Consider the following 13173-nt stretch of genomic DNA (forward strand, 5'->3'; position numbering starts at 1 on the left):
CTCCAGCAGCACCTGAAGGAGAGGCGGATGAGGGGCACCGCCACCCTCGTGGCCATCGGGGACTTCATGGGTGCCTCCTCCCTGGCCATGTCTCCAGGCTGTCACCCTCAGGCAGAAGCCCCCTGGTCTATGCTGAGGTATGACGAGGAGGCGCAGAGGTGGCTGCCCCTGGCCAACAACCTGCCCCCTGATCTGGTGAACGTCCGCGGCTACGGGTCGGCGATGCTGGACAACTACCTCTTCATCGTGGGGGGCTACAGGATCACCAGCCAGGAGATCTCGGCCGCCCATTGTTACAACCCTTGCCTAAATGAATGGAGTCAGCTGGCTTCCATGAACCAGAAGAGGTAACTCTTACTCTCTGAAATACACGTGTGTCCATATGAACCAGAAGAGGTAACCCTTACTCTCTGAAATACACGTGTGTCCATGTATGCTCGCCAAGCAGACCCTGTTGAGTCACGTGGTGTTGACTGGCCTCAAGGTTACCAGAAGTGAGTCAGACCTGTCTCTGTGCCCTGAATCACCCGTGGCTTGCATCGTGCGGTGGGAAGGACCCACAGTGCTTGGTGGTGGCTTGGCAGCAGCCACCGGACAGGCATGGCAAACCTTGTCTTTACTGGCAACAGTCATCCCACCGCAGCACCAGGCTGCTGCCTCTCTCCTGCTTTGGGGAGCTGCTGTGGCAAGGGAAGGGTTATGAGGATGGGACTTTGTTGTGTAAGTGCTGGTAGTTAAGGCCTGAGGTGTGGGAGAACATGAGCAAGGCATCAGCAGAGGAGGACTGTGCCACAACCCTCCGCCATAACCTTGTCTTTACTGGCAACAGTCATCCCACCGCAGCACGAGGCTGCTGCCTCTCTCCTGCTTTGGGGAGCTGCTGTGGCAAGGGAAGGGTTATGAGGATGGGACTTTGTTGTGTAAGTGCTGGTAGTTAAGGCCTGAGGTGTGGGAGAACATGAGCAAGGCATCAGCAGAGGAGGACTGTGCCACAACCCTCCGCCATATGTGGTCATTCACCTTGGGGTGAAATGGTGGTGGGCTCCCACTTTTCCTTTAAATTGTAGTACACAAGGAGCCAGCCTCTCCAAACAGCGTCTTGCTGGTAGTAGAAATTCTCTTTGAAATAACAAGGATTAAAAAAACCAAACAAACAACAAAGATAATGTTATTCTCCTACTTTCTTTGTGGTATGTTTTAACTCCGGTACTGTAAGTGTCAAGTTTTCCTGCTCATGGTGGGACATGTGATCTATCAGGGCTGAAGATGGCTGAAAAAACATAGTTGGAGTAGTTTTTCTTTGGTTTGTACATTCATAAAAATCTGAATGTTTTGTAGGCCTGCATTTCAGTGACATATTCCCCAGAAAATTATCAGGAAGATTGTGAAAAATTTCTCACTTTATGAGAATATTTGGATTTGGGAATCATTCATCACTGTGAACATTTTGGTTTTGTTTCTTTATCCTTTCGAATTGTTTGTTTGACATTTTTGTTGAAGTTAGTATTCAGAAACACTTGTGTAATTTACATTTGAAAGAATAATAGAGAGCTTGCCTTGAGGGGGACCCAAGAGGAGAGGCCATCTCCCTGGCCAAGGTTGTGGCTGCTCTACCTTAATCATGCTCCAGAGTTATCAAAACATAGCCTTTTTAGTTCACAGAAACAAAATGCTTCTGTTATCCAATGTCAACTTCCTCGTTGTTTCCATTTTAGAAAAAGTGTTTAAATTTTTATCTTCTCTGTCTGAAAAAGAGCAAGTAAGGAGGCCAAAATTCACTGTAGAATGGAAATTTTCTTCTCCATCCAGTAAATTCAAAGAGCATGCAGATACCCAAACCATTGGCATAAATGTTTTGTATCTGGGTAGTAAATCTGTGGTCTATATTATAGTCTCTAGCTCTTGCTGGCTAATACCCTTCAAAACAAGGGTTTGGCCTAAAATTAGTTCTTTCCCATTTCACTTTTTTCCCCCCCCCCTACTTCCTGTGTGGTTGTAAAACTTTCACTGAAATGGTTGCCTCCATAATCAGTCCTTGCAGTTGATCAGAACCAATTTTTTTGCCATCTTTTTGGCTTCTTGGAATGGTGGTGTGAATTTTTTTGTTTCTCTAAAATGAGCGTTTCGCTTTTAAACACTGCAAACACTTTTCTTACAGACATATTTCTTGGAGACTGAGCTTAGAAGCAGTCCTCACCAAGAGAGCTGTGGGAAATGAGGTGTTTTAGCTGGCATCACTTCAGGCTTGCCTAGGTAGGTGTGACTGAGAGCACGTTGGCCTCAGTAGAAGAGGACCATGGGGTCAGCCCACGTAGTGTTTCCTATGGAAATAAACATACAAATCCCACCTTGATCAAGTTACTAGTTCTTGACATTTGTTTTGTGTGAAGTGTATGTAGCTACAGAGGTGTTACTAGGTGTGCTGATTCTGCAGCATGGCACATGATGGCTTTTCAAAAAATGCCTTTTTTGAGGCCCTTTTGTTAGCTTACTGTTCAAACTGTAGGTCAGCATTTTCCCCCCCACACTTTCCCTTTTTTTTTTTTCTAGGATATATATAATCATTATATCTGAAACACATGGATAGTTTCTACTTATATTACTGTTTTCAACTGCACTGTTGTGCCAAGTTAATCTTGGTACAACAATCTTGGTACCATCACAGGTACTCCTTAGCATAGATAGAATTTCACACTGGCCATTTACTGTGTAAGAGTAGCATTCTAATGGATATTTTTAGAGTAGTCTCTATTCTTACATTTCATGGTAGCCATTGCAGGCCAAAATGAACCCAGAATTACTTCTGCCCCTAAACTGCAAGGGAGCAGCAAGTGAGTGTTTCTCAATCAAGGGAGGCTTTTTTTCACAGAAACTTCACAAAACATGTTTTTGACTTTAACATCTCTGTGGAGTCTCAACTCTGACTGCAAGGAAGCAGCAAGTGAGTGTTTCTCCTTGAATGATAATCAAGGGAGGTTTTTTTTCACAGAAACTTCACAAAACATGTTTTTGACTTTAACATCTCTGTGGAGTCTCAACTCTGAAGTTATTAGTTTGGGGTTTTTTTTCTATCTGGCATAACATTTCTTCTCTCTGTTGACCCACTTGACCTTTTTTATGGCCAGAATGCAAGAAGGGATGGCTTGTGCCACCAGAGCCAACAGCAGGGAATTTTTAAGATGGGGTATTTTGCACTCAACAGAACCAGCACTGCTGCCTGCCTGGCACACAGATGTGCTGCTGTTACATCTCCAGTTTGCCCAGCATTGTATTTTTAGTTTGTTATGATGTAGTAAAATAAGCAGGGCAGTTAGCTGGCGTGCTCCTTCGGAATTACACTCATGTGACTGTCTGCCAAATGAATTTATGTCAGCTGATATAATTACATCCCATGGGTGAATTTTTTACATACCTTGAAGGGAGGGTTCTGGTTCCCATTGGGTTTGGTTTGACTTGAGACCACAGAGTATCTGGATTGGGCCTATATGAATGGATGCATATGTTGGCTGCCAGGGAAGTCTGAGGAGTTATGGAAATAATGCTAATTTGCTGTTAATATAAGAAATTCTCTGACCTCAAAAAACCTTGTAAATTCTACAATATTTTTATCTCTAATTATTTCCATTAATTGGCTTCCAGGGAAGTCTGAGGAGTGATGGAAATAATAATGCTAGATTGCTGTTAATATAAGAAATTCTTTGACCTCAACAAACCTTGTAAATTCTATGATATTTTTATCTCTAATTATTTCCATTATTGCAATACAGAATCTCAGGATACTGGGATTCTTTGTACATGCATGGATGAAATAGTCCAAATTTACCTCCAAGTAGAAGACAAAAGCCATCAGATGTATACTGAACACTTAGCAGTCGTTCTGGTTTAGGTTATAGTTGTGAGCTTTCTTTCTAGATGAAGAGGTCTTATTATTGTACTTTCAAATTTGTTCACAACAGGTTACTCCTGTACATTCTACTTGTGATGGCCACATAAGCTTGAGAGAATGTTATTCCCTATTTATGTATACACAAGGGAGATACATTAATTTGCTCAGGCTCTTACAGGAAGCCTGTGACTGAGGGGTAAATCTAGTGCTGGTCACAAAATGTCCATAACAGGTCACAGTTTCTAGATCTTGTCATTCTAGAGATATTGCTGTACTTGGAATGGTGTCTTCAGAGAACAACATGGACTTTTTAATGGAATAAAACTTCATATAAGGGTTGTCCAAGACCACTTGTGGTGTTTGGGGACAAGAAGGTAACAAAGCACGTTGGGGAGAGTTCAACTAATGCTCTTGAATACCTTTCTATACTTTTCTTTACATTTATGCCATCAGATGAAATTTGCTATTTAAAATCAGCATACTCATAGAATTCCTACTGCACGTGCCAGTTACAGCTGTATATTCCACTTTCATTTTCCCTCAGAACCTTCCTACTCGTGGCAGGTAAGTCTTCCAGGCTTGGAATACCCTTGTAAGCCCCTGGCTGGGATTATACACATGCACGTGGAACGTGTTTTTTGTGAGTAATCTGTGCCTGAACTGCTGCCACTCTGAGGGCTCTTACAGGAATACAGGAGAAGGAGAGAATGCTCTTGTGGAATGGGAATGAGGCCTTCTTTTTCCACCTTTTAAAATATTTTTTTTCACTGAAAATTCCTCTATGTTGGGAGAAAACTGTTTCAGAAATTTTAAGTTCGAAATATTCATGTCATATTTATCACAAATGTATCCCATGCTTCCAAAGCTAAATTTTGGATGCAGTGCTACACAGATTCATATAATGAATGTAAAAACAGTGGTTCCTGCAAAAACTATGAAACACTTTGGAATTGCCTTTGTAACTGTGCTTTTATGATTCTTTGTCACTGTTGTAAGTACTTCAGAATAAAGAAGTCATCTGATCTGTGAGAATTTTTAAGGTTAAGTTGATCATTTGGCAGGAAAGAACCACAGGTTAGTTAGTCCAAACCTCCTATTCTACATCAAGACCAAGCTTATGTTTTTCTTCATTTATGCATGTAATGCTTTGTATCTGTCTTTATTGAATGAAAAGTGTGTTTGGAACTATGGCAAAACCCCAGAACTCACTCCTGCTTGTGTTCATGGGGTTCCTTTCAGAGGAAATAAAGGTATCTGAAGACAGCTCATACCAGGTCCCAACACAAAGGGTAGGCACTAAGCTTGGCATTCTGAAAGTACTTTTGAGTCCCCCAGGTTTGGGTGTCACTGGTGTGAGTGGAGTTACACAGCAGTTAAATCTAATGGACTGTTCTGCTCCCTTGTTTCCAAGCTGTACTCCATGGAACAGTTGTTAGCTGTGGAGAGCTGGCTGGTTGCACGGTGTTTGCTTTCCTTCTTTCCAGCTGCTCCAATACATTAAAAGAGTGTAAAAATATACTAAATATTTCCTAATGTTCACTCTCCATAAAAACACCTGCTGTTATTGGCATGGAAAGGTGAATGGCAGAAGTTTTTCATAATATATTGAGCCATTGTCCAAACTCTCTTATTAAGTGCACTGATGGATACTTCCAGCTACTTTTGAGGAAAATGGACCTTATAGTGAATGTATTCCATGAATCTGAGATGCTTCCACTGAATGTCATCCATTTTAGCACAACTGTTGGAAATGATTAAATGACTGACACAAATGTACATGACCTCGTAAAATAATTTGGAAGTTGTGCTGTGTATCTTTCACTGGATAGTTTTTCCCTGTGTTGCAAGAAACAATTGTGATACAAAGGCCTTCAAGCAAAACTGGTTAAATTACCTCTGTTCAGTCAAAATAGCAAGAGGCTACAATTAGAGGGTAACTGGAGTACATGTGAATTATGAAAGCTGAATTCTTTAGTGTTCTGACACTACACACTTGTTTAGTTAATTCATCTCCTCTGTGGTAGAACTTCTAGCCACTTTTTAAACAAAATCTTAGCATGGGGGAATGCTGTCTGTGTGCACGTGGACTCATTTTACAAGCCAACAGTCCTGCACCATCTCCATCACAGGCACAGAGTTACAGGCTTTCTAACGTACTTTAGATTTTAAAGGATTGCTTGGAAAATGCATTTACATTTTGTGGTTTTGTCCCTTTATTAGTCTGTGGATTTTTATTTTTTTCCACCATAACTTTTAGAACAGGTACATGGCTTCGAAAATCATAATGTTTTGCAAATAATTATCCTTGTTTCATGCCCACTATTGATTGCCATGTTATTCTGGATTCTCTAAGATGGAAAACATAATTGCTGTAGAGAGAAGATGAACAGAGTGACCTAATCATAAATGTCAGCAAAAAAAAAAAATGAATAAAAAGCAATTAATTCCTTCAAAGGAGCATTTTAGTTTCCAAAGCTATATCAGGATGACAAGAACAAAATGATTCCATCTGGAAACAAATTCTTTTTCCAAATATATTTAATAAAAAGAAATTACAGGGCAGTCTGCTGCTAGGCAGGATTCATTTTGTCCCAGACAAAACCCTGCAAAACTACTTAGCAGTAAGTTTTGAATCCTGGATTCACACAGAGTGAAAGTGCCTTTGCTGCTCAGTGAGAGTTTAAAGCACCACTTCAGCTTTACAGACATAACACAATTCCCCCTTTGGCTTTGGGCCAAGCTGGTGCACTCCAATGAGTTTCACACATCTAGTTAATTGGGGTACTGCATGGTGAAATCTCAGTTTGGCTCAGCAGTAGGGAAGGAACAACCTTTCTAGGCAAGGAGGCTGCTCCTGAGGAGCAGAAGAGCTCAGCTTTTATTAGAGCAGCTTGCCTGGCTGGCTGGAATATCTGGGCATGCAAGCCCTCTGGCTTCAAGTCCTCCAGGTTCTCCCTGCAGACTTGCACCTGGAATAACCATTGACCATTTGTTTCTGCCTGTATTAGCTTAAAAGTGTAAGATACACTTCTTGTATCTTCAGGAATTGGGAAGCTGCCCTTTGCTCTGCGTGAAATATAGCAGCATAATGGAAGGGGTTAAGAAATGAAAGAACAGGGCCTTAACTTTTGAGTTCAATGTGTTTTGTTCAGCTCTGGGACATTAACTTACAGACACATCTTGCTTCAGTGGGTCAAAGGATGTATTCAGTTGTTCAATGCTGAATAAGGTTACAGGAGATTCTTCCTTCTATCATAGAACATGGTTCAATGTGTTCTGCTTTACATTTCTGGTTGTTAAGGTTTTCAACAAATTCTATATTAGAGACTGAGTACACAGTCTTAGGCACTCATCAGGTCTGGTTTGAAATCTTTGCAATTTTATCTCAAATGATAACCTTGCCTGTGTGTATTTATGTTTTTCTCTACTAAAGGTACTTTACTAAAAGCCTAGCAACAATGAGACACCTACTGAACGTATTGACTAAACATTTAGAGCTCAAACTGTGACAGATTGAAATCCAAAATAAAGTATTCATCAGTCCCAACGTGGAGAATGTCCCTGGTTACCATCCTGAGTAATTACAGTGCAATTACTGGATTTTAACCTTCCACAGACAGAGCTTGTGTGCTGTAATATCCAAAGTGATGGTGCAAGTTTTAAGTGATGATGAGTATGTTGGAGCCTGGGCAGGAAGAACTTCCTTTCCTGTAGTTTTCTGTACATCTATGCAACCTATTTCAATGCTGCAATCTTTTCTTTCAGGTCCAATTTTAAGCTTTTGGCTGTAAATGGAAAGCTTTATGCCATTGGTGGTCAATCCCTTTCCAACGTGGAGTGCTATAACCCAGAAAATGACTGGTGGAATTTTGTAGCATCCATGCCAAACCCTCTTGCAGAATTCTCAGCTTGTGAGTGCAAGGGCAAGATCTATGTCATTGGAGGATACACTACACGAGGTAGGAAGCCTACTTTTACTTCTCCCTTTTTTTTTAACCTCATTAATTCTAAGGCCTGGATAATTTTCTTCTCTTTTTCAGGAAACCATTTAAACTGGTGTAGAAAGCTGCATAATACTCATTAAAATGTATAGAAACAAATCACTGGTAGAAAATAATTGACAAATGGAACAAAAATAATTAGCTCTACTACAGAGGAATCAGATTTGGGTTTTTTTTCAAGACCTACATGGACCTGGGGCTCTATTATTCAGAAGGAACAGGCTGATGAGTTCTTCATTACTTGATCACACAGTAAAAAGAGAGGTCTCAACAGATACACTTTGCTTACTTTTAAGGTACCTCTTTTAGACTGTCAGAAGGAAAAATATGAAGAAAATATCTCCTTGCATAAGTATTTCTCACATATTAATAGGTGTGATAGTCCTTTCACCATAGCATTTCAGTGTTTTGCAGGCAATTTAAAGCTACTAGTAAGACTTTCAGTGCTGAAATAGTTGAATAATTAATCAAAAACCTTAAGCAAGAACCAACCTTTTTTACTTACTTCCTTTCTGTACCCTCTTTCCTGAGGATACTGTACAGAGGGAAGGGTTTGAAGTTGCATTCTCTTCTGACAAGTACTTTTTCTTAATCCAGTGGAAAAGCACACCACTCAAACAGAGTTCTCATTTGTACCTTCCTTAAACACATAGTGCCATTCTTTGGGAGGAAAACCATTTTCTCTGAGTTTTAGGTGTGTTTTTTTTTTTTTCCTGTGCCAAATTTTCAGTACTTAGCAGGATTTCCTGAATTTAAATTCCTATCTCTAGGCTTTTGCCCACTTCATTTGACCATAGTAGTTTTAAGGCTTTTTTTTTTTCCAGATGGAGAATAAAATTAGAATAGAGATCAGCTTATAGAGTACTGCAAGCAAAGCTAAACTGACAAAGTACAAGCTGCCCCTTCTCTGCCTGAGCAGATTTTAGTTCTGCATCATTTAAAAGTTTATAAAAGACACACTTCCACCCCTCATGGTCCTTGTAGTAATGACACCATCAAAAGCATTTTGTCTTGTCTGTTCTGACCCAGAACCTGGTGTCTTCACTGAGGAAAACAAAATGTACTGGTGTGCCTATGTCCATATGGAGGGCTATGCTGTGGTGTGCTCTGCAGTCCCAGTCCTCTGGTAGTCCCCACTAAAGGACCTGTTGGGGTGCATTGTGGTCCCTCTGGCACTAAAGATGTCTGGCACACCACACTTACTGTGATGAAATGTCAGGCCCAAGGGGAAACATCCTTTGAGACAAGAAAGCAGAGAACAAGAAGGGACTGAAACAGAGCAATGGGAGTTTAGACACTGGAGTTAGGGTTTTGTCATTTTTATCTAGAGAAAGAGAAAGAGGAAGTAAGAAGAAAAAGCTGTTACTTGGCTAATAATACAACTTCATGGGAGTACCAGCTTTTCTCCTACATCCCCTGCACTTTGTAAGTTCCTTTTCTGGTGCTTGTGCTCTTCTTTCTTCAGGCTGAGTACTCCTGGTGTCACGGATAGGAAGATCAGCATCTTACTGATGCAGATCCTTTTCCCTTAAAATCCAGGATTGCTGCCCTGTGTCAAGCTCCTTGTTTGGGACTTATTACCTGTTGTTTCAACTGAAGGAGGATGGTCAGTGAGTTACCTCTTTAAATCCAAGACCATGTGGGACAACAAACACTGGTGCTTTTTATAAAGAGAGATCCTTTCCTGAACAAGGATCCCAGATCAGTTTTTCTGTGACACCTTGGCTTAGGACAGCCATCAGACTTAGGAACCAGAATTGCTGCAATTACACTGATGATTCACCTTCAATGTTATGCAGAGGCTGGAGAGTGTTAAGGCCCAACTATCTGAGAGATGCTGAGGTTCCTTTGCCATTTCACTACATAAAACACATGCAACAATGAATAAGTACTTTCTTTTTTTTTTTTTTTAACTTTGTTTTTAGTATTTCTGCATATACCTCAGTTTTGGTAGGTTTTGTGGGCTCTTTTTTTGCTCTGTGTAGAGCTTTCTCCTGAGACTGCACTTTCCAAAAGATGATAGGATCTGGAATTTCCCACTGTAAATTATAATGACACATCTTGAATAAAGAAGTTCCTTCCAATTCTCAGCTCTCACTTATGAACCTAGATCCTCCCTGTGTCAGGCACTAGGATGTGCTGTGGTTTGAATGGGTTGGGATTCTTTCCAGTGGATATAAAAGACTCACTCTGGCCTGAGCAGATGAGGGCCACATTGCAATAGACTTCCATTTCATTTGCCCCCTCTCAAACCACAGCACTTTTTACTACTATAGATAGACATAGAAGCTTAATTGGGGTTTTCCCCCCTTAATGAGTCAGGGAATGATACATTGTAGACAAAGATCATCTATATGTAAAGCTTTGATCAGCAATTTCATAGAGCATTGCCAGGATATTTTCCTTCTTTTTTCCCCCCTTTATTTTGAGTGGCTTAGGTGTTCAAGAATGCAGTGTAAAGTAATAAATAATGGCTGAAGATCATCAGAGTGCAAGCAGATGCCATAGCAGCACCTCCCTAATGGTGCTGCTAATGCACTTCATTCATGACAACCCAGTTATATTTATGGCTCTTTGTGCCTGTGCCCTGAGATAACCTGTCAGTGTGTCACTGTGTGCTGTTCCACTTGGGACCTCATCTGGAGATCATCATGCAGGATAGACTTGTAATGTGGAGCAGATTTTATTAAAAGACCTGGCTGGAGTCTGCAAACCTGTTGCTGCTTGTCACTTGAGTTTAGATTTAAGCTTAGGTCTCCAGAGATTGAAACTGAGTTTATTAGCTAACGAGTCCTGAGTATTCTGTGTTAATTTAGCAAAGCTTTGGACACAGATAGGATCTTCACTGCACCATAAATCAGGGTGGTATTGTAACAATTTTAGAATAATAGTATTGCAAACACATGCATCCACTGAGTTCTGAAGTATAGATAAGGTTTCAGCTTTTTTTCTGTGCCTCTGTCTGTTGCTGGAACATGGAGTTCCTGGTTCTGAAATGCTTTTGAGAATGTGTGTTTCTCTCTTTTATAAAGTACTGAACGTGTGCCCTTAGGTTGTCCATGACACTTGCTGACATGTAATTAGCTTTATAAACTTGATTCCTCAAAACCTTGATTTATGAAATGAAATGCAAAGTATCAAAGTTAAGTTTGCATGATAAATCATCACTTAACAACCATAATGAAGCATGCTGTCCTCATGATAATTTGATTCATCTGTAATCACTGTTGGAAAGCAGAATATTGCTTCATTTCCCGTTTCATAAAAAATTCTTACATTTGAATCAGAGACAAAATTAAAAGCATAATTTAAAAGGTAGGGATTATTCTTCTAAAATCTGCATCCCCAGACCATTTACATCATTTAATGTGTGCCAGAAGTAGCTTAATTTTTCCCTCTGCAAAGGAACAGAACATTCAGACTTCATTGTCAAGGTCAAAGAGTTACAGTTCTCAATAATCAATATTCCCTCCCTGGTCTGCTCTGCTTTTGCACTGTAATGCATTAGCAGTCTGTAGTGATGGGGGATACACTTTGTGGGGAGGAAGAATCCTCCTTGGTGAGTACCTCCTAAGATATTTATTTGTAAAATCTCTCTCCTCTGTTTCAGATAGGAATATGAACATTTTGCAGTACTGTCCCACTTCTGATTCCTGGACCAACTTTGAACTCTGCGACGTCCACGTTCGCAAGCAACAGATGCTCTCTGTTGAAGAGACTATCTATCTGGTAGGGGGTTGTATTCATGAACTTGGACCAAACCAAAAATCCAGCCAGAGTGAGGATGTGTTAACTGTGCAGTCGTACAACACTGCGACAAGAGAATGGCTCTACCTCAAGGAGAACACTTCCAAATCAGGCCTTAACTTGACTTGCACGCTTCATAACGATGGAGTCTATATACTGAGCAGGGACATTACTTTATCTACAAGCTTGGAGCACCGTGTTTTCCTGAAGTATAACATATTTACAGACAGTTGGGAGTCACTAAGGCGCTTTCCAGCCTTTGGACAAAACATGCTGATCTGTTCTATGTATTTGCCTGATGTGAGAGAAGTATAACACCATCAGGTTTTTCTTTCCAGCTCATTAATCATCCCTGAAAGAAATCGCTCCCTCTAAATAATTCCGTTTTCAAAATGTAATGTGTTTGCATACTGTAGGCATAAAACACTGATTCTGTTCTTTAAAAAAAGTTCCAGGATTAATAAAAATGCTTCCAGAAACAGTTTTAAGATTTCAGTTTTACAATTTTACTGTTTTGGATTAAAATTACACCAAATATTGTTTGCAGTTTAAACATGAAATTATGGTGTTGGTAGTTGATAAAGGAATTTCCAAGGCAAAACTGATCAGTCTGGTTTTATTCTCCATCTTAATAGACAATGTAGGAGATGAACAAGAAGCATACATAGTAAAAGTAGAAATAATTCAATAAAATAAATAATAAGTGTAACAAATAGAGGGAATTATTTCTTTTAAAATACAGTTTTTACTCCAACTATTTTCTGTCAAATGCACAATGTTTAAAACTGTACATACTATCACACTTGTATCTCTTCTATGGTAACAGGTGAGATTCTCAAAGGTACCAGCAAGTGGGGTACCATCAAGAAATAAGAACCTCCCCTGAAGTATTTGTGATGAAATGCTTTGCGAGGGATTGGAAGGAGTTCCTTATAGGCTTACAGTTGCTGCTTGGGTGCTATGTGATCCTTTAATGGAAGTTGGCAGCATTTATTGCTACAATTAAAATAAAGGTAAAAAAGCTCTAAATTCAAATGGAGAAATTTGCTCATCTTCAGAAAGGTTTTAAGTTTTAGTTAGCTGAAGTGCTGGGGTTTAAACCCCCAGCCCTGAATGAGGGTGGTTATATGGATGATGTGCACAGCCAGGCAAGAAAGACCCTCCTGATTGGTTTTCACCCAGGGTGTGGCCAGTGTTGGGTGGGAACTGATGAGGAGATCGCCACCAGGTGCCCCCATCTTCCACATGAACTTGGAGACGGGGCAAGAAGCCACCTCTATAAGAGCTGACTCTGCTTGCAGTGGGGTTGGGTGATTTGCTTATTCAGTGCATGTGCTGTGTTGGGGTTCTGGCTATCAGAAGGGCTCCCCAGTTCTTCACAGCAGGTGGAGATCCCAGGACAGCAGGTCCAGAACAAGAAGCTGTCTCTGAGTCCCTACTATATAACTGGGCTCCTGGCCTGGCTGCTCCATTCTTCATGTTCTTGGCTTCTCACCTGGCTCGCTCCCTTCTTCATGTCCCCTGTGGGGGGTGAGGGCA

At 40.6% G+C, this 13173-nt stretch overlaps 1 protein-coding gene across 1 annotated transcript in view; it reads left to right on the top strand.

The window, feature by feature from the left end:
• The window catches only part of KLHL42 (kelch-like family member 42), a gene marked incomplete at its 5' end in the record, with an annotated part of 12391 nt that extends 442 nt beyond the window's left edge, over positions 1-11949 (top strand). Inside the window, 3 exons of the mRNA XM_008940203.1 lie at positions 7-347; positions 7652-7845; positions 11498-11949. Of these exons, the coding sequence (XP_008938451.1) occupies positions 7-347; positions 7652-7845; positions 11498-11949 (987 nt within the window). The remainder of the gene's footprint in view (positions 1-6; positions 348-7651; positions 7846-11497) is intronic.
• Positions 11950-13173: the final 1224 nt, after the last annotated feature.

This window comes from Merops nubicus, unplaced genomic scaffold (assembly GCF_000691845.1).
Source record: "Merops nubicus isolate BGI_N331 unplaced genomic scaffold, ASM69184v1 scaffold35745, whole genome shotgun sequence".
Lineage (NCBI taxonomy): Eukaryota > Metazoa > Chordata > Aves > Coraciiformes > Meropidae > Merops > Merops nubicus.